General features: G+C 44.0%; 2 protein-coding genes across 2 annotated transcripts in view; both read left to right on the top strand.

Moving 5' to 3' along the window:
* Positions 1–13,620, top strand: part of LOC147902057 (uncharacterized) — a 34,645-nt gene extending 21,025 nt beyond the window's left edge. Inside the window, exons 7-9 of the mRNA XM_087374412.1 lie at positions 11,315–11,673; positions 12,275–12,793; positions 13,155–13,620. Coding sequence (XP_087230538.1) covers positions 11,315–11,673; positions 12,275–12,793; positions 13,155–13,620 — 1,344 coding nt within the window. The remainder of the gene's footprint in view (positions 1–11,314; positions 11,674–12,274; positions 12,794–13,154) is intronic.
* A 399-nt stretch (positions 13,621–14,019) lies between these two features.
* Positions 14,020–22,121, top strand: part of LOC147902056 (uncharacterized) — a 33,849-nt gene continuing 25,747 nt past the window's right edge. Inside the window, exon 1 of the mRNA XM_087374411.1 lies at positions 14,020–14,424. Within this exon, the coding sequence (XP_087230537.1) occupies positions 14,035–14,424 (390 nt within the window). The 5' untranslated portion in view covers positions 14,020–14,034. The remainder of the gene's footprint in view (positions 14,425–22,121) is intronic.

The raw sequence follows: 22,121 nt of genomic DNA, 5'->3' as shown, positions 1-22,121 counted from the left end.
CAAAAAGTAACCGTTTTTTGCACGTGTGGATGTGACCCACTTCCCTTGGAATTTGAGCTCCCCATTACCTTATAGAAATCACCTAGGATTCCACCACTTCCATCATTGACACCCCTCCAAAACACCAATAGCCATCAATTGTGCCATCACCAGAACACCCATAGCTATCACCACTCCCCTCACTATCAAACCTCTAGAATCCACCTTCACAGTCTCATCTGACATAATCAACCTCTCATTGTCCTCCCTTGGTATTTACAATCAGCATCATCTCTGCAACATACTGCCAAGGATAGGGTTCCCAGTAAAGACATAAGAGAGTAGACGATAGTTGCACAAATGGAAAAGGGAGAGAAAGGTACGAGGTGCTTTCAGTTGCAATGGTAGATAGTTTTCAATTGCAATGGTTTGTGTTTAGAGAGGAGAACATGCTTGAGTGATAGATGAATATTTGCCGTGCCAGAAATATTTGCATGACAACGCGATATGTGACTTCGAGTTTTTCCTGACTGCCAATATCACGTTTTCATGCAAATTCCTTGGTTTGCTCAATCTCTCCTCTGCATGTGAACTGTGCGCCCAAAGGATTTGAAATACTTGATATATTGTTATGTTCTTCCTTCGTTTGTTGAACCAACTCTTTGAGATAGAACATATTTAAAAAAATCGAGCTCGATGCCGTGAATAAAAGTTTATGCCCCAGTGATAAGGACTCTATCTCAACTGTAAGAAACTCTATTGCTTCGTTAACACAGATCACGGGCGATGGCATTTTTATTTTTCCTCCCAGCCTAACTCTCGTAGATCCCATGTATTCTAATTCTTTCCTTTGTTTTTCTCATGCTTACCCACGAGACCCTCATTTCCCTAGATAGTTCTCCTTGCCAAATGTCATCATTTTAGCCTCTCCACTTGGTGCACCTTTTTTACCCCTCTCTTGGGGCACATTTAAAACCACTTGCCCCTTGGCATTATTGCACATTTAGGTGCACCTAGGCCTTAGCACTCAGAACTACCTAGTCAATGCCATTTCACCCTCACCTAGGACCTTGGCAGTTACTTCTCTTGACCATTTCAATTACGCACATTAACTATTACAAAAAGTTGGTCATCTAAGAGAAAATGCCCACTGATCTTTCCGAGGTCATGCTATCTCGGCTAGAGCATAACATTCCTTCCCTCTTCAAGCATCAGCGTCCTCGATGATGACATCTGGGAACACTCTCTGTAACTGGTATACGGATTCCCAGGTAGCTTCTGATAGAGGCTGACCATGCCATGCAACCAACACCGTGGGTATCTTCCGATTTCGTATTTGCATTGTTCCTCAGTCCAGGATTCTTGTTGGCTTGCGCCTTGCAATATCCTCTATCTCCTGAAACAAAACCACACCTTCGATTAGTGAGTCACCTGTATGTAAAAATTTCTTTAAGCGCGAAACATGAAAAACCGGGTGCACCTTACACCCCTGTGGCAATTCTAATTTATAGGCTACACTGCCTATTCTCTTTAGAATTAACCACGGCCCACAGTATCGAGGTGATAACTTAGCACACTCCCCTGAAGTCAACGACTTCGAGTGCGAAGGAACTCTGAGAAAAACTTTTTCTCCTTCCTTAAATAGCCTTATAGACCGGTTTTCATCCGCATACACCTTGGCTCTATCTATAGCTTGGCGGATATTAGCTCTCGCAAGTGCTAGCATCTCCCGCATCTGAACTACAAAGTTCGCGGCACTAGGCACTTTCTGAGGTACTCCAACTATAATTGGATTGGCTGGTCTATAACCATAGTTCAGCTCAAACGGACTGAACCCGGTAGATGAATGTTTTCTATCATTGTAGGCAAACTCCAACAATGGCAACCACTTGTCCCACGTATGTTGCCTCAATGACACATATGCTCTCAGCATATCCTCTAAAGTCTGGTTGACTCTCTCCGTCTGACCATCCGTCTCAGGATGATCCCCACTACTCATTCCCAACTCAGTCCTCAGTGTCTCAAATACCGCTGTCCAAAAATGATCGGTAAATCTGACATCTCGGTCTGACACTATGGATCTAGGCAATCCATGCAGACGAAATATATGTCTAATGAACAAATCCGCCACTTGCGGGGCACTAGCAGACTCTCTAGTCGGAATGAAGTGAGCCATCTTGGTTAGACGATCAACCACCACAAGGATAGAATCATACCCTCCTTGTGTTGTAGGCAGCCCTACAATAAAGTCCATGGAAATGCTCTCCCACTTACTTAGTGGTACTTCCAAGGGCTGTAAAAGTCCGGGTGGCTTCACCCGCTCGGCCTTGCTTACCTGACACGAGAAACACCGTGTCACATATTCATGAATATGCTTTTTCATCTTTGGCCAAAAGAAATCTCGCTTCACGAGATCATATGTCTTCTTGACTCCTGGATGTCCCGCACACGGGCTATCATGGCACTGTCGAATGACTCTCTGTCTGAGATCATTCTGACTAGGTACTACCACCTTGCCATTTCTAACTAGCATACCATCCCTTATGGTATATCTTGCATAAGTTTGGCCTTTTCTGGATGCCAGGTCATCCTTTTCACTTTCCCCGGGTTTTAACACATGAGCCTTAGGCCATAAGCTCTGGACAAACTCGTCCACTTTTTGAGTTTCTCTAATCTCGGTCATTAGAGCACTCTCTAATACCGTGAAACTCAGGTTGTGCATAATGCGAGACAACGCATCAGCAACCTTATTGTCTTTTCCTCTTCGGTATCGAATCGTTAGATTAAACTCCTGCATGAGCTCTCCCCACCTAGCTTGGCGGCCTCTCAAGTCAGGCTGTTTACAAAAATGTTTCAGAGTATCATGATCCACATCCACATAAAACTCTGAACCATACAAATAATGCCTCCATGTTTTCAAAGCATGGATAACAGCATACAACTCCAATTCATGAGTTGGCCAATTCCTTTGAGAGGGAGAAAGCTTCTTGCTTTCAAAGGCTACTGGCCTTCCCTCTTGAAGGAGAACTGCTCCTACCGCAATGCCACTTGCATCGGTTTCTAGGAACAACGGTTTCTGGGGATCAACTATTTTTAACACCGGTCCTGAGACCACAGCTTGTTTTATGGTGTTAAAACTTTCTTGTTGATTCTGTCCCCAAATAAAAGGTACTTTATCTGAGGTCAGATCAGTCAATGGCGATACTATTCCGGAATATCCTTTGATATGCCTTCTATAAAACTGGACAAACCCCAAGAATGATCGCAGCGCGGTCAGACTCTGAGGGATTGGCCAAGTTAATCTTCTTCGGATCCATTTCTACCCCCTGTGGAGTAATTATGAACCCTAAATATTCAAGCCTAACCATACACAGTATAGTTTTCTTTTTGTTCACATAAAGACTGGCTTTCCTCAAATAACTGAACACTACTCTTAAGTGTTCACGATGCTCAGTAATACTTTTACTGAATATCAGGATATCGTCAATAAGATGTACTACGAACTTTCCGATATACGGACGTAGTAAATCGTTCATAAGCATGACGAAGGTCGCTGGAGCATTGGTAAGTCCGAAGGGCATTACCAAAAACTCATAATGACCAAACCTGCTTCTGAAAGCGGTTTTATGCACATCCTCGGCTCTAATCCGGATTTGATGGTAGCCGCACTTAAGATCAATCTTACTGAAAATCACGGCTCCATGTAATGCATCTAGCAAATCATCAATCCGAGCCATCGGATACCTGTGCTTAACAGTGATATTATTCAATGCTCTGTAATCTATACAGAGGCGAAACGTATCATCCTTTTTCTTCTTCAATATCACTGGCGAAGCAAAAGGTGAGAAACTTGGTTGAATCTGCCCCAACTTGAGGTATTCTTCCAGTTGTCTACGCACCTCCGCCTCTTCAGTAAAACTCATTCTATAGGGAGGTCTATTTACAGGTTCTGCCCCCGGGATCAGTTCAATCTTATGTTGAACTTTCCGCTCTGGAGGTAACCCATAAGGTAGTTCATCCCTAAAACATTCAGAGAACTCCTCTGTTATAAGATTAGCCAGCTTGGCCATCTCACCACTTTGCGTAACATCAGTACTAGCCGAAGAATCATCAACCGGCTCTACCGATGCTGTGCAAAGGAATAAAAACTCTACTTGAGCTTTTTTGATTTCCATCACGGAAACCAACGGTCCCTGAGGTATATCTTTTTCACCTCGCAAGACATAAAGCACATCATTCATCTTGAATTGATATACGTGCTTTTTTCAATCAATGGCTGGATTCTTCCTAGAATGCCACGCCATACCCAGGGCTATATCTGCATGAGCAAGCTTGGTCATTTCAAAATCAAGTTTCTCAGCATAGTCTTGAATCCAAAGCTCCAACTGGGTAACCCTTTGGTCCCATACTTCAGTTGAACTTCCATCTGCCATTCTGACTGTATACGCATAGTCAGATGGGCTTGTTTTTAATTTCAGCCTCTTCACGAGCTTGGAGTTAATCACATTGTGAGTTGACGCCGAGTCAAACAACACAATGACATCATGACTGGCCACTTGCCCTTTCATTTTAATTAACTCCGTATCATTAAAGGCCGTATACCCCGTTGCTGCGGGCTTAGATAGGATGTTATCAGGTGCACTCGTCACTAACTTAGCAACAGATACACATAACAAATAAGAAGGTCCCGCCAGTTGCATCTGCATATGTTCCGCATTGGGACTCTCCTGTATTTCCACGTCGCATTCAGATATTATCATATTAGTCGTGCGACGGTCTTTATTCAGTGGACAATCCTTCCACTGATGTCGCTGAAGGCAGCCGAAGCACAATCCTTCTTTTCTAGCTTTCTCTTTTTGTTCAGGGGTCAACGAGGACTTTGACCAAGCCTGGGCTGCCATTGGAGATATTTTCCTTTTCACCCCAACGGTGGTACTTGTTTTTACTGGTCCCTCAACCGGCTTCACCTGCTTGGTTTGGCCACTTGGCTGCGAGACACTTGTCTTTGAAATCCATTTCCTCTGAACTCCTCCTTTTTTTCGGGTACTCATACTGAGTCCCTGCCTGCACAAATCCACCAGATCTGCCCCTGGCATCCTCATAGTTCAGGGCTACTGCAATAGATTCATCTAATGTAGTCACATACTTAGCCCGAACTTCCATTTTGATCTTGTCGTTCACTCCATAGATATAGTCTTTTAACTGAACCGACATAGGGAGAGGGTCTGTTATTTTCATGACACATTCCCTGAATTTGTCGATGTACTCTACCACCGACAGACTCCTCTGACGAAGATTTCTATAAGCATCCCAAGCTCGGGACTCTTCATCAGGTGGGAGAAAGTGTTTCTTAAATTCAGCTTTAAACCCTTCCCAGGTGGTAGGAGCAACTTGATCCTTCTGTTGCTTTATCCACCACCTATCCGCTGCCTCAATAAACAGGTGTGTGGCCTCACGGATTTTCTTTAGATCAGATCTAATTTCACAAATGGCGAAGGCTTCTTCCCACTTGTGTAACCAAACCTCGATCACATCAGAGCTGTGCTCGGTCATCCGACCAGCGTACTTCTCTGGTCTATAATTAGCGATATTAGGCACTTTGACCCTTGCGCGCTCCAATGAATGTATACTGGAATGTATACTGGGCTCTGGCTCTGCTGGAGCTTTGCCCTTATCAATTCTAGACGGTCTAGCCGACAAGGCTTGTACCATCTCCCTAATCTCATTCTGACCAGCATTCACTTGAAGCTGCTGGTTCATAATCTGCTGTAAAGCATCTTCTAATATTGAAATCCTACCGATCAAAGTAGGTGCTGTATGATGTGATATCTGTTGTGTAGAATGTACTCTAGATTCACTAGGATTCACCCTAGAATTCTGCCCTTCTGCCTCCATAGTTTCACAATGGAAAATGGTTTTTTTTTTCTTTTTTCAGCTCTCCTTCTCTTTTTTTAAAAAATAAAAAAATAAAAATAAAAATTTATAAATGCAGGAAATTAGGTGACAGTCTCTGCTGTAGAAACCAAATCAACACCCGCCCAAAATTCGTATAGAGAAAGAGAAAATGTCCTTGAAGAGGGAAGGAAAGCTCTTTGGAATTTTCCTCGCAGATTAAATGGGCGCGGGCTTCCCGATTTTCCTTGTGTGTAAGTCCTTCATTCCGTTTCACCTCCTAATATCTAAGATGACCCGATGCTTACTCGCAATCTTCCGCCACCCCGTCACGGACAGTCCGAGTCACATTTGCTGTAACGCCCGTTCACCCGCTCCCATGGCTTCGTATTTTTCTGGTCAGCCACCAAGTACCAATGTCGAAAGACTATGCACGAATCTTCTGCTCCAAATTCAAGGACATCGCATAATATTAACCGGAGATGCTTGTCGACAATAGCCGCAGATATTTTCTCCGCCTGTTACCAGCCGCTACCTTACGTGACCCCTAACTCCAGCCACGAACCGTCGACACCCTCTGCTATACTATTCGTCAAACCACCTTACGGGAGTGCCATCCAACACGGACCACGTCAACCCTTCGTTGCGGAGGCTCATTACGATCAGTGTGTCGCCTACGCCAACCGTGCAGCAGAACATCACTCGGAGAAGCCCGTCCACCTGGTCCCAATTCAATTCACGGCTTAATCCGTCTCAGACTGCGCCGTCAATCTTCCAGAATCGCTCACTACATGAGCTCTGATACCAACTGATAAGGACTCTATCTCAACTGTAAGAAACTCTATTGCTTCGTTAACACAGATCACGGGCGATGGCATTTTTGTTTTTCCTCCCAGCCTAACTCTCGTAGATCCCATGTATTCTAATTCTTTCCTTTGTTTTTCTCATGCTTATCCACGAGACCCTCATTTCCCTAGATAGTTCTCCTTGCCAAATGTCATCATTTTAGCCTCTCCACTTGGTGCACCTTTTTTACCCCTCTCTTGGGGCACATTTAAAACCACTTGCCCCTTGGCATTATTGCACATTTAGGTGCACCTAGGCCTTAGCACTCAGAACTACCTAGTCAATGCCATTTCACCCTCACCTAGGACCTTGGCAGTTACTTCTCTTGACCATTTCAATTACGCACATTAACTATTACAAAAAGTTGGTCATCTAAGAGAAAATGCCCACTGATCTTTCCGAGGTCATGCTATCTCGGCTAGAGCATAACACCCAGCAAGATGAATTTTCATGAGAACAGTTAGGATGAGAGGTGTAGCAGCTGGCATAATTCATGTAACAGGGAGGAGATGGGCTAGGGCGAAAAATTTTGCATGAAAATGCGATATATAGCTTTGAGTTCTTCTTGATCTGCAATATTGCGTTTTCATACAAATTTATCTATTTCCTCATCCCATACTATGTTTGACAAGGTTTCCTTGTCTGTTGCCTTGGCCATGCATTTTCAGGGTATAAGCATTATGTTTTGTCTGTGTAATTTTGGGAAATCATATTACCAACAAATTGATCTAGCAGTTGAGTGCTCAGGACATTTGATATGGTTGTCATGCTGATATGTTTTTGATTCAGAGGAATTGTTATTAGGTTTCTAGATCACATGTAATGAGAGCGCACGTTGATACTTGTGTTGAAACAAAAAATCAGATTCTTGCTGCTACTTTTTACTGGTCATTTGTCTGTTCCTTACAATTGTGTGCCCAGTGCCATGGATAGAATTTAAGTGTGACACCAGCTTGAAGAAAGAATGATGTTTCCTTGATATTTGTTTTGTTCTTTGGTCTTCAAAGGCTATGACAAGCATATTCTTTTGTTATAGACTTTTTTTTAATTGATCAATCCTATAAGCTGTCTACTTGTATTCACACATCATTTTTAAGTTTGTAAGCTTATTCTCATACTGTGGTGAGGCTTAAGATAAATGTTTTCTCTTGAGTGGGTACTCCAAAATCTCCAATCACCAAAATCTCCAATCAACAGGATCCTCAATTTCTCCTCTGCAGTGTTAAGGACAGAACAGTCTCCTAGTGAGTACAAAATCATAAGTTTTAATTTAATAATGTCCTTGCATTGTCTATCTTATGCCTGATATTTTCCTTTCATGTAGACAAGAGGCAAAAGATTAGTGCAAAGGGGAAGTCACCCTTATTTGAGGAGACTGAAGAAGAGTTACATTTTGAACTTAAGGGCAAAGTAAGCACCTATTTTTTGAGTTCCTCCACAAGTTGAAGGCTAAAAAAGACTTTCATATCTATTATGAACAGTTCAACAAGGAAATTTGACATGTGCTCTATAGTGGATCAGCACAAGGATTTTCTTTCTGATGAACTCACAGCTTTCAAGGAGATGACAGAGACTGGGATGGTGGTAATCAACAACAAACTTTTGTTCATGTTAAGGATATTGCCTACAGAGACAAGCTCGGATACCATATCAACAGGAGGTTTGATAACCTTCCGGACACTTTCAAGGGAAAATGTACCATACACATTAGGAATTACAGAGTCCTTGAAGAGTCTCTTGCTTTTGCTATGTACCTAGATTATGCTGAAGGCTCATTTTATAAAACAATGCAGGAGACTGATGATGAATAAGAAGAGAAAGAAGATATACTGAACAACCTTGAACTTCAAGAGACAGCGGAAGATATCAAGTTTGAGAAGGAGGGGCTTGAAGTTGCTACTCTTGACTTAGTGGCACTTAAGTCTGAGACACTCAAGAAGCTGTGCCAGTTGAAAATTATGATATTCAGAGCAGCAACTATGCTAGGCCTATTCTTCCTGGGTTCATCGCGCAAGGTAAAGAGTATGTCTTCCTCTATGATATAGAATGCATCTTCAACTTGACGGAAGACTATGCTCTTGCACTTATTGCTCAATCTTCAAGAGTAGACAAGGAAGTTATGATAGATGATGACCCCTTATTGGTACTGGAGTATAAGTTCAACCCATCACACGCACTCTCCATCTGCTTTGAGGAAGCTGAGAAATCCGGAGGGAACTCCAGTTCATGACTTGAAGCCGCCATATCGAGGTAAAAAACTCTTGACACTTGCCCAGTGAAAAGAGAGGAGGCTGGCTTGCGAGAAGAAGACGAGCTGAATCAAGAATAAGGTCACCACAACCCGTCCTCCTCCCAAAAAGACCTTCAGCCTGCTCACAACAGTCACAAGCTGAGGCACAAGGATAGGCTGAACTATGGCGAGTGGGGGGAGAGATGCGCCTGGGGAAATCCACACCGGACAGCAAGGATGGAGGGGTTAAAAGAGGCTGCGAAAGACCAGCAAGAGGGAGGCAACACAGGGCTGAGAGAGCAGTGGCAAAGAGGGGGAGGAGGAGGCGAAGCTGGCGCGCAAAGGGGAAACGACTCAATCAAGGGGGGAGGCAGAAGTTGGAACAGGGACAACAACAACGGCGCTAGAAGAGGGGGGAGGTAGCAAGTAGGAAGAGCAACGGTAGTAGCAATAATTGGGAAGTAGACACCAATTGGGCACTTGTGTTGTAGGACTTCCTCCGAGGAGAAGGTGGATGACCACCATAGAACCTTTGTGGCCAACGACACGGGAGAAAAACCGGCTTGAAAGGAGCCTCTTCCGAGAATCTCGTTCTGAGCATATGTCACCAATTGGTGTTTCTCCCAAGAAATAAAGAGAGTCCTACGGTCAAAGAAAGTTGACTTTGGTCAACTAGAATAAGGTTTACTGTTTTTACTTTTGCTTTGCAAGCAGGAGCTTTCAAGTACATTTATGATCTAGAGAGAGAGCGCTTGCAAACACCGAGAATTGGCTGGGAGGAAAAAAACGTGTGCCTGCCCCGTGACTGATAGTAGACTCAAGAAACTTGGAATAGGTTGTACGTGGAACGTCACACGTTTCTTCTTCTATAGTTACTCCATAAAGCAGTCTTTGCCTATCCTTTGTGCCTTGTGTCTCTATCAGCTACCCCATGGATTAAGGTCCGGAAGCTCGCCTGGGCAGCGGCGGTCTATAGGCTTGCAGCAATAGGTTCCATCTTTCAGTCACATGCTCATTGTTCCAGCCTATTAAATGTTCACGCATGTTCTTCGGGTTCCGTTATTCTGACTGTCAATGTTCTTTCTTCTACATCATAGACAATGGTCCCAAGCGGCATTTCACCCCTCCTTTATGGAGAGGCTTGTCTATCTATAATCTCATGTTTTGATTATAAAGTGTGTTACTTCCAAAATTTGCACTCTATACTGGAGTGTTATTTACTTCTGGATTGCCGTTCTTTCTTGGGAGATGATAAAGCTTCTGATTTAAGGGCACTTTCAATCATGAAAGAGGAAGCTAAACAAAATGCTCACGTCACACCAAATCCCATTAATGCAGCAGTATTACAGTCACTGCTGGACCCATTCATCCCTTGTGGAAAGAACATACCTTCATAAGACTAGAACAAATCCAATTTACAAATTGATTGTTTTTAAAGAAAACTTAAACCAAATTATGTAACCAAAAAAAAAAGGACCTCAACAATTTTAAGCATAGCAACACTTAAGTTCTCATCAGTGTCCAAGCATAAGACACTACTCTCCGGGTTTTGAACGTTCTCATCAGTGTCCAAGCATAAGACACTACTCTCCGGGTTTTGAACAAGTCCAGAATCGTTTGGACAAACCCAGTGCTTACAAAGTTGATAAATAAGCACAAAAATCAGAAAAGAGAAGGAAACAAAAGAGAGAGAGAGAGAGAGGGGGGAACAAGTAAAACAAAATAGAAAGAAACATTACCCCGTGCAACACCACTGTGTAAGAGGAAATACAGCTACGCTAATCAATGTTCAAAGGGAATGGATTGATATTGGGTATGGAACACCACACTGGACAGTAAATTCCCCCAAAGCCCTTTGCAAAGAGATGCTCAGACTGTAAGTCATACCAAGGGAGGCGTGCTTATCACACATGTATGACAATATCAAGACACCAAATCTTTTTTGGAGTGCTTCATCCCACATGCATGCACATTCTGCATGCATGACAAGGTTATTGTGCTCTGAGAGGTTTCCATGGGGGCAAATTTGAGTCAATGTGATGTATATGTTCAGTATACTTGGACTTGATTGTTTTGTGATTTACAAGACTGTTAACTCATTGATGCCCTCTTGTCTCATGGCCTTTTTGGTTACAGGTGTCAACACTCATTCTCCCTCCTTCGAAACACTTCTTTCTGCAACCTCTTTTCCTCATTGAAAGCATAAATATACCTATTATAGTTTAATTCTTGATTCTTGCAAAGGACTGCAAAAATTCAACAAGAAATGATTTATTAAATGACATGCACTCAATACTAAACGGTGATATCAACTCTCTCTTTCAATAAATTTCATTAAGCTAATGATTTGTGTTCTGCCTATGACAGGTGCTTTTTAGCAATGAGTTCAAAATATCAATCACAAAAATAAAGTCTGCTGATGCGAGGCATCAGATTATCAGTCGAGTTGTAAGCTTATCATCTGGGCTTTGTAGTGCCTGGTTTAAGAGGTTCAAAGCGCCTGGAGAAGATAACATGGTTGATATAATTCAGATACAACCTATAGGAAATGCTTACTTGGTCTGGACAGTTGACGTGGACAGACATGGGAATGTGGTGCAGATAATCAAGATTTGGGATGTGGTCGACAAATCCCACCTACCAAACCTCATGCAACGTCTGCAGAATTTATTTGGATTATATTCACAGACATATATTGAGCGCTGCAAAGCTCGACGCCTGAGTAGGTATTGCTGCTGAGCATGTGTCCAGAATCACCTCATTCCTAGTTGCCTCACTCTACATATAATGAAGCACATGAGAGCATAGAAAGAGAAACACATTGTGGACTTCAAATTCTGCACCATTGAAAGCATTAAAAATCACTAATAAACTGTCACATAGATGCTCCACTAGACAATCCGTTAAACTATAAACATAAATTTTATTTAGTTTAAACCCATTATCCAGTTACTCTCCAGATTATGGGACACATGAAAGCATAAGATGATGACCGTCATGTATTGTTGGATTCATGCACTAACAGGTCATTGTAAAGAGTGGGGCTGCTCTTTTCTACAATCAGATAAAAGTATCCAGTAGATTATGTGATAACCATGAAATCAATAAAACTGCAACATTTTCTGAAATGGACTTGCCATGTTGGTGGTCTCATTATGTGGACAAGTACATTCATTATAATGATTTCAATATCCATAGCAGCTCCAATGGTGCTTATCGCATATGGTCTTCTTCAGGTCCATGAAAGAGTTATAAGAATAGCCAGATGAACTTTGATCTTTTAGTCATTTCAAACTTTCAGATGACATATTTGCTGATGTCATGCAGAGACAAACAACATTGTATCCCAGAAACATGGGAGGTCGATGCGGGACTTGTTTGGTTCAAATCTGAAGAAAGAACCAGGAATCAAGATGGGCTGAAGGTGATTGACTGTGAAAGTACAGTCGCTTTGGAAAAGGCAACCGTCAACGAGAGCCTCCTACTGATGAAGTTTTACTGCCTTTCATCTAACATCGCAAGGCATCTTTTGACTGCTAAAGATGGGTCAGAAGTCAACCTGCCATTTGAACTGAATGATGAAGAGTCTAGCATCATTCAACACCAAGGGAGTTGCTTCATACTAGGTAGGTCTGGCACAGGTAAAACAACTGTGATAGTGACAAAAATTCTTCAACGACAGCAACAGCACTTGCTCTCTGTCCATGGGATTGAAGATCCAAAGCTTCTAAATAGTACTTTTGAGAAAGATACCACAACTGGTGGAGATTACTTACGCCAAATATTGGTGACAACAAGCCCAGTGCTATGTGCAGCAATTAAAAATCATCTTGCCAAAATCCAAAGGTCCTCTCTTGGAACTGAGCCTAAACCGTTTCCATGTTTGTAGATGCATTCTGTCATAAAATCTCAGCTGATTTCTATTACTAATTATTATAGTTATGGAAAGTGCTTGAAAACAAGCTTATTTTTCAGACGATAGTCAATATTGTGTAAACTGATATATTATGTGCTACATTGCACACCAAATCAGCCATTTACTCACAGCATATTTCATTCTCTCTGAATAAATAATGTAACAGGCAAGAAATGTACTTGATGAAATTTTCTTTTGACAAAACAAAGTACCTCACAATATTTTCAAGCTGCAGATATGCTGAGTTCAGTTGATATAAACTTTTGACACACTCTTGGTCACTTTCAACAGGTCAACATTGGAAGCCGACCAGAATATGGCAGTGTCAACTCCAAACTCAAGCATTGAATTCATTCTTGATGCTGATGATGAGAACAAAATGATGGGATCAATTCCCGAATCTTTTGAGAACATGTCAGAAATGTTCTTCCCAATGATAATAACCGTGCACAAATTTTTGTTGATGCTCGATAACAGTGTTTATGTTCCCTTTTTCAGTGTCAAGAAAAGCCCTTGCACACTGGAAAAGATGAATGCACAATTATGTGAAAGCACGGATTTTGGAAGTCCACATTTTGTTTCAACATTGTACAGACAAAAGGAAGTGGATTTTGAGCTCTTTGATGCATTCTACTGGCCAAAGATGGACTCCAAACTTTCCAAACATTTTGATTCTTCAGCTGTATTTACAGAGATAATGTCAGAGATCAAAGGAAGCATACAAGCTATTCAATCTCCACAGGGAATTCTTAGTTAATATGCCTATGTTTGTAGAGCTGAGACAAGGCAATCTGTTTTAAATGCGGAACAAAGAGAGGCTGTGTACAGTCTCTTTTTGAAATATGAGAAACTCAAGATGGAACGAAATGAGTATGATGTTGCTGATCATGTGATCCATCTATACAAGCAGCTCAATGCTGGTTTGTACAAAGCCAAGAGGTTCCATTATGTTTACATTGATGAGGTCCAGGATCTCACGCAAGCCCAGATTGTATTATTTAGTTTTGTTGGTGCAAATGTGAGAGATGGTTTCTGTTTTGCCGGAGACACTGCACAAACAATTGCAAGAGGAGTCAGATTTCGGTTTGAAGACCTTAAAAGTTTATTCTATACAGAGTTTCTTAAGCAAGAAAGTTATGATGTTCCTTGTTCAACATCCTCCACAGTATCAATGGATTTGATGAAAGACAAGAATCATGTGCCAAGAAATGCTGAGAAAACCTATCCTCTGCATCAACTCACTCGTAATTTCAGAACGCATGTGGGGGTGGTGAACATAGCACGCAGCATTGTGGAGCTTATTTGCCACTTCTTTCCACACTCAATTGATAAGTTGGCGCCTGAAACTAGCTTGATTTCTGGAGAGCGACCGACTTTTCTGAAAGCAAATGGACACGAATTTGTCAAGAAAGTGTTTGGATGTGATGGAGATGTTCAGAAAGGTGATTACGAATTCGGTGCTCAGCAAGCAATTCTGGTGAGGGATGAAAATCAAAAGCGCAAAATAGGGAAGAAAAGCCTAGTGTTGGATGTAATCGGATGCAAAGGTCTTGAATTTCAGGTACAATCCTCTTTTAAACCTGCTTCACTTTTCCAAAAAAGAGCTCTCTTAGGAGATACAAAAACCTCCAGCTGGTAGGTTTTTATTGAAATTTTGAAAGTCGTTATTGAAATTTTGTAGGTTTTACCCACAAGTAGAACTAAAATCCGTGAAATCTGCAGAATTTAATCCTTCTATTTTCAACTTTGAAGGTTCATGAATGACAAAATTGAAGGTTCATTTCCAAAATTTGTCATTCACAAACATTAAACCTCATTTTTGGTGAACATTGATTGGTCCTCATACATACATGCCTTTGAACATAGATTATGACATTTAGTCTGCTTGAAACAAAAGAGAGGATAGGAACGGGTATCCATATGCTTGGTCAAAAAGGCCCCTAGACAAGAAAATCATGACGCAGAAAAACAAACACAAGGTACATACATAAATACCGTTATCATCCAACACGAGGAGCGAACCACTATGGAAATGCACAAATTTTTTACTACAAAAAGGGAGGAGATGTGATGCTTCACAAGTAATACAATGGTTGAATGTGGTAGAGCTAGCAAGCTCACCTCATGGTCATAGATATAGTGCTTCAAATCTCCCACCAAGCCTAAGGCTAATCAAGCACCTCGCTCGCCCAAACCATACACCCTCGCACCCTGTATCATTGGCATCTGCAAATCCATGTGTTTGGCTTGACAGGGTGACGAAGACCAGGTCATGCCTTCACCTAAGAAATCCTCCCCAAACAATAAGCAGTTTGCTCTCGTATATAGACTATCATCACTATAGATGAGATACTCATACTTATATTTAGTGTTGGAAAGGTCACCTCCCCATCTGTAAGCCCCCATATGAGGAGAGCATGGGGGAGGGAGACCTAGGGCAGTACCCAACAGGAAATGAGAGAAAGGGGCTGCCACATAGACAGCATCATGGCTGGCATGTGGGCAGCACATCTAGGACTGTTAAGGGCAGGACACAGGGCCAGGAAAGTACGGAGCAGAAGCAAGACAGTCTGGGACATATTGCGCAGGATCTAGGACATGGAGGCGCACTGTTTGCAGAGGCGCAGACATGGCAGGGAGTGCAGGCTCAGATCTGCAGCAAGGAATGTGACTGGCAGTGGGGAGGTGGCAGGCCTTTTATAGGCTGCATATTTGCCTTGAATGGAGGGCCAAAAGCCCTGGAAGTTTGGGCCATAAAAGGCCTGAATTGTGAGCCCTTTAAGGGCAGTTTTTCCCAAGCAGTCTGGTTGGTTTTCATACAGATTGGGTCGGTTTTTTGGCCAGGCCCTTGAGGGCTATATAAGGGGGCCATTCAGGCCTCATTTTAGCATCATCTGGAGCAGCAATTCCATCAGCAGAAAGAGCAGCAGCAGGGCTATCTTTGGGCCTACAGTCAGGAGGAGAAAGTAGTACCTTGTGCTGCAGACTTAGCTTGCAGGAAGCTGCCCAACTAGACTGGTTTCCAGACAGCAAGGTGGAGAAGATCATTCTAGACGGAAAGTCTACTCACGCTCGAGGTGGAGCACGCGGACTCTATCTAGAGATAGCCAGCAGATAGGAGAAGGACTTTTGTGGTAAGATCAGAGGACCACACCATTGGTGGGACTCTGGATCTGTCTCTTTTATTGTGTCCATCGTTGTGGACGGAAATATATTATTTGGTGGTTTCTCTATCTGATTGGTTCATTGTCTATTAATGAGTCTGCACACCTATTGAATGCACATAAGTAAAGAAGTCTGTGATTCCACACCCACACCGCACACTGTGTGAGCTCCTGGGCATTACTATAAGTCTTCCGCTACGTGTACCCTCTGTTGGGTATTTTCTAACATGGTATCAGAGCCCAAGTAGGAGGCTCATAGGTGTGGGAGCCTGAAGGCAGGGACCTTGCTGAAGGACGACCCTGATTCAGAAGCTCTAGGGAATCGACTTCCACGACTGGAGGATTGTGCCCTTGCGAGAAGGAGGGTGACTCAGGTTCAGTCAGGTGCGTTCAGAGTTCTGGTTTACTGCATTTGAGTTTGGTTGACTTTGCTGTGCGGTATATACAGCAGAGATGTTGACAGCCTCTTCAGCCCCTGCTATCCCTTCCTCCTCCTCCAGTTTTCTCTCTTTCACTATCCCTAACTTTGGAGAGTCCGGGAACTTGGACGGGACTAATTACCCGATCTGGAAAGTGAAGATCCGGAGTCATTTAGTGGCTCGGAAGTTGTGGAAGCTGACCACGGGAGAGGAGTCGAAGCCGGCAGACATGGTGGACATTAAAGGGAAGGTACTCATGGCAGTAGACAGAGAAGAGCTTGAAGCTTGGGAAGAAAGAGATGCCCATGCCCTGGCAATAATAATAGGGACTACGGCGGACTCTGTTCTTCCGCATATCCAGCTGGCCGAGACGTCAGTAGAGGCGTGGACCACCCTAAAGGATCTGTACGAGACAGATAATACCTCCCGGATCGTGCTTCTTCAGCATCAACTCTACAATCTTGATATGGAAGAAGGCGATACGGTGCATGATCATCTGACGAAGGTCAAGGTGGTGCGGGATCAGTTAGCAGCGATTGGTCAGAAGACAGACTCATGCCATCTGGCCTTGATGGTACTGAGGAGATTGCCTCGGAGTTTCAAGAGCTTTGTTACAGCTGTGACAGCAGGACAGAGGACCAAACCTCTGACATTTGAGGAGTTGTGTCCCTTACTGCTACAGGAGGAAGCTCGGGAGAAGCTCTACAACGGGGACAAAGACGACAAGGCGATGCTGGTGAAGGATTCCGCAGGTAAGGGAAAGGGCAAGCCTAACAGTGGCAAGTCCAATAAAGATGACTCTGATGACGAGGGGACTTCGAAGAGGAAGCACAAGAAGAAGTGTTTCTATTGTGATACGCCCAGACATTTTGCAAAGGACTGCAGAAAGAAAAAGGCGGATCTGAAAAACAAACAGAAGTCTGACCCAGATTCAGAGGGAAAGGCCAAAGCTAATGTGGTAATCGAAGAATTGTTCCTGGTGACATCACCGAGTGTTACCGAGGTCAAGTATGTTGATCCCGAAATCACAGTAAGGATGTCTGACATAGAGAGTTGGGTCGACGAGGAGTCAGATGCCTTTGTGAAGTTGAAGGACAGTATGGAGCGCTTGGTACCTTCCAGGTGTGTAGCTGTTGACACTGACACGAGGGTGGATTCCATAGAAAGCCCTGGGGTCTCATGGTCAGATGGATGCTGGACTTCAGAAGGGGACAGTACAGGATTACACAGGATCTTGGCAGGTGCCTCATTGAGGTACAGGGTTTGCTTTCAGAGCGAACATTCAGGCAGTACAACAGTCTGGTATGTATTTGATATTCTGCATTTGAGCCTTTATAGCATGCTGTGGAGAGATTCTGCTCTTCATTTGTCTCAGGTGATAAGAGATTGGAAGGAATTGGCCTCCTTCGAAGGCAGAAGGGGAAGTATGGGTGCTTCTTCAAATCTCGGACGCAGATTGCTAGAAGGTGGTGGACAAAGAGTACTAGAGCCAGAAGAGTACCTGCTTGAGAACTCAGTGAGAGTTCATGGTCCAGATTATCTGGAAATATTCATTGGTTGCAGACCTTGCCAAAGGAAGGACGGGTTGAAACAGACCCTCAGAGCATGGTGCCTGGAAGACTCCAGGTTGTTCACTCATTACGAGGGGGACGACTGGAAGATCGTGACGACTGGGTTGCTCAAGTTCAGAGGCGAGAATGCGACTGAAGGAGGTGGTACCAGAGATGGACCTATGTACCAGGATGGTGTGCGGAAGCGGAACCGGACCTGGTGGAGCAGGAGCCACTGGATGAAAAACCAGGAAAAGATTTCGACACCGAAAGGTTCCAGAGGACTACGACCAGGGAGTTACTGGAGCATCTTCATCGACGTGTTGGCATTGGGCTGAGATGTGTCGGTGAGAGGGGGTGTTGGAAAGGTCACCTCCCCATCTGTAAGCCCCCATATGAGGAGAGCATGGGGGAGGGAGACCTAGGGCAGTACCCAACAGGAAATGAGAGAAAGGGGCTGCCACATAGACAGCATCATGGCTGGCATGTGGGCAGCACATCTAGGACTGTTAAGGGCAGGACACAGGGCCAGGAAAGTACGGAGCAGAAGCAAGACAGTCTGGGACAGATTGCGCAGGATCTAGGACATGGAGGCGCACTGTTTGCAGAGGCGCAGACATGGTAGGGAGTGCAGGCTCAGATCTGCAGCAAGGAATGTGACTGGCAGTGGGGAGGTGGCAGGCCTTTTATAGGCTGCAGAATTGTGAGCCCTTTAAGGGCAGTTTTTCCCAAGCAGTCTGGTCGGTTTTCATACAGACTGGGTCGGTTTTTTGGCCAGGCCCTTGAGGGCTATATAAGGGGGCCATTCAGGCCTCATTTCAGCATCATCTGGAGCAGCAATTCCATCAGCAGAAAGAGCAGCAGCAGGGCTATCTTTGGGCCTACAGTCAGGAGGAGAAAGTAGTACCTTGTGCTGCAGACTTAGCTTGCAGGAAGCTGCCCACCTAGACTGGTTTCCAGACAGCAAGGTGGAGAAGATCATTCTAGACGGAAAGTCTACTCACGCTCGAGGTGGAGCACGCGGACTCTAGTCTAGAGATAGCCAGCAGATAGGAGAAGGACTTTTGTGGTAAGATCAGAGGACCACACCATTGGTGGGACTCTGGATCTGTCTCTTTTATTGTGTCCATAGTTGTGGACGGAAATATATTATTTGGTGGTTTCTCTATCTGATTGGTTCATTGTCTATTAATGAGTCTGCACACCTATTGAATGCACATAAGTAAAGAAGTCTGTGATTCCACACCCACACCGCACACTATGTGAGCTCCTGGGCATTACTATAAGTCTTCCGCTACGTGTACCCTCTGTTGGGTATTTTCTAACATTTAGGTCCTATGTCCTTAAATCCCCTACTTGAAGTCTAGCCCCAACATCATGCTAGCTCAATTATGACCAATATGGACATAACATCCCCCCACCTCAAAAATGGTAACCATTAAGTTTTGCCCAAGAAAACCTAGAAATTACTTGTTCAAGGATTCAACACTTTTCCAAGCGTATCATTCTCTGATGTCCTCCACTTAATTAGAAACTTGTGAATGCTCTTGTTTCTAAGAGGTCTCTCCTTGTAATATAACAATTACTTTCAAGTCGTATAGAACATGCGTGCACAAGTCCTTCAAATGGAGTAGCTCCTTGATGGATAAAAGAATGTCACCTACTCCCAGGACTTCTTTTATTCTATTAACATAAAAGATGAGGTACGCCCCGACTCTTTGAGGAGACTCTAGCTTGAGTCAACATTGTTAAAACTTGGTCCTCATCAAAGACCTTAGGTGAGCACTTTGAGTTGCATAAAGCTCTATTGTGCACCACGTAAAGATTTTCCTCCTTAGCAAATAGCAACTTCTCATTGTTGCTTATGCAAGAGGTGAAAGGTTGCTCTCATCTTGATGCTTTGCTTGCAATCCTATGGTTCACAAAGCCTTAGGTTGGAAACCATATGTAACCACAAATGGACTTAGCATAGTACTAACATGTTTCACACTAGTCTATGCAAACTTTCCATTCAAAATATTATCTTCCTAATTAGATTGCTTACAAGATACATATGCACAAAGCATATCTTTTAGAGTATGATCCACTCTATGTTTGGCCATCGAATCTTGGATGTGTTGTACTCACACTTATCTTGGTCTAGGATGTCTTAATTGCCAATTTCCAAAATGGCCCATAGAGTCATGGTTACCGACAATCCTGCATGGTTTCCAAAACGTCCCATAGCCGTTGTTGTGGGTGTGCCTGCCCATTGTGAGGATAGATCAGGCTCTCTGTTTTGTGGGCACTTGGAGCAGATCCAAATACTTTCTAGGCACTTTTCCCTAGGTCGCTTTGGGCCAGACTACCGAAGGACAGAGGGGGCAAAGTGGGGGGGGGGGGGGGGGATCAGTGGCTGGCCAACCAGCCTAGCCAGGGTGGCCCCCTAAAAAAATGGCCAACCCATATCTTGGTTGGCCCCCTTGTCTGGGCCGACCCCTTAGGCCATCTAGACCGACCCCCCATTGGGGGGTTGCTAGCCCTATACATAGGGCACCCTCCTTGCTTGTCATTCAGCTGCGGCCTTTCCTCACCTTCAGACATCTTGCCTCCTTCATCCAGTGCCCAGCTTAGGCACCTCCCTTGCTGGTGTCTATTGCTCCTGCCTGTTGCCCTCTTGGTCACCCTGTTTCAGCCCCCTCTCCTCAGCTCTACGTCGGCTCCTTTTCCTATCCTAAGTCGGGGTTCAGCCTGCGTATCATTGCTGAGAATCAGACCCTGTTTCAGCATCTTGTTCCCCCACGATTGGGGTGTTGTATCAGCTCTTTTGCTCACGTTTGTGGGGCAGTTCTACAGCATTTTGGTTCAGGTCTGTTAATGTTGGAGATATCATAGCCAAAGAGTGTGTTGATGTGTAGTACTAGGTGATTTAGTACTAGTTCATGTGTGTGAGTCTTGTGTGAGTGCCACATGTCATCATGAGACTTATCCCATATGCAGTAGGTGCTAGTGTGTGAGTGAGTAGCCTATATAAGGCTTGTACTTCACTTGTCTTGTCATACTTAATGAATGAATGAATGAAAGCCTTCTTCATGTCTTCATTTGAACATTATTTCCTCACACCCTAACTCTCTCTCTCTCTCTCTCTCTCTCTCTCTCTCTCTCTCTCTCTTCACCATGTTTCTAACATGGTATCAGAGCCACCTTCCATATCTGCCACGTCACCCTAGCCCTAACCCTAATTCTGCTTCAACCCTTCTTCCTGCAGCCTGCAGCAGTCACCCCAGCCCTGCTCCATTTCGTCTCTATTCATCTCCTCCTTGCACCCATTTGCAGCAGCTATTTGCTTCAGTCGTGGCCTCCATAGCCAGCCGCCTTGATTTGAGACCTTTTGGAGCTCTAGGTGCCCTTCACAAGCCTCCTTCCTTGCTGGTCGGATCATTGAGCCTGCATGTGTGGACCTTCAAGCCTGTTTCAGAGCATTTCGTCGCCACAATCTGCATCCTGTGTGCTGTTGCTGCATAACCACCTTCAACAGAGCTGTTTGGGAGGTTTTTAAGGTCAAGAACAGCTCTATATTGCTGCTGCTGTGTAGTTGGCCACTTGACAGCTTTCCCTGCAGCATTTCAAGTCATTTAAAGGCAATTTCGAGCTATTTCCAGACTCCAGCACACCCACTGTTATGCTCTAGCCGAGATAGCATGACCTCGGAAAGATCGGTGGGCATTTTCCCTTAGAGGACCGACTTCGGTAATATTTCATGTGCATAAATTAAATGGTCAAGGGAAGTAACTGCCAAGGTCCTAGGTGAGGGTGTATTGGCATCGACTAGGTGGTTCTGAGTGCTCAGGCCTAGGTGCACCTAAATGTGTAAGAATGCCAAGGGGCAAATGTTTTAATTGTGCCCCAAGAGAGGGGTAAATGGTGTACCAAGCTAAAGGTCTAAAATGATGACATGTGGCAGGAGGGAACCATCTAGGGATTTGTGGGCTTGTGGATAGGCATGAAGAAAATGAATTACGTATCTTGTGTGCATGCAATCCATGAGATAGGCTGGGAGGAAAATCGGATGCCATTGCCTGTGATTGCCCGTGATTCGAAGAAAGGACGAGAGAGTAGTATTGAGTGTTTCATTTGGTATCAAAG

This window comes from Dipteris shenzhenensis, chromosome 5, assembly GCF_047967505.1.
Source record: "Dipteris shenzhenensis isolate YYH24624 ecotype China chromosome 5, Dip_SZ_1.0, whole genome shotgun sequence".
Lineage (NCBI taxonomy): Eukaryota > Viridiplantae > Streptophyta > Polypodiopsida > Gleicheniales > Dipteridaceae > Dipteris > Dipteris shenzhenensis.
The sequence above is the reverse complement of the archived record's forward strand: the minus strand, read 5'-3'. Positions and strand labels throughout refer to the sequence as shown.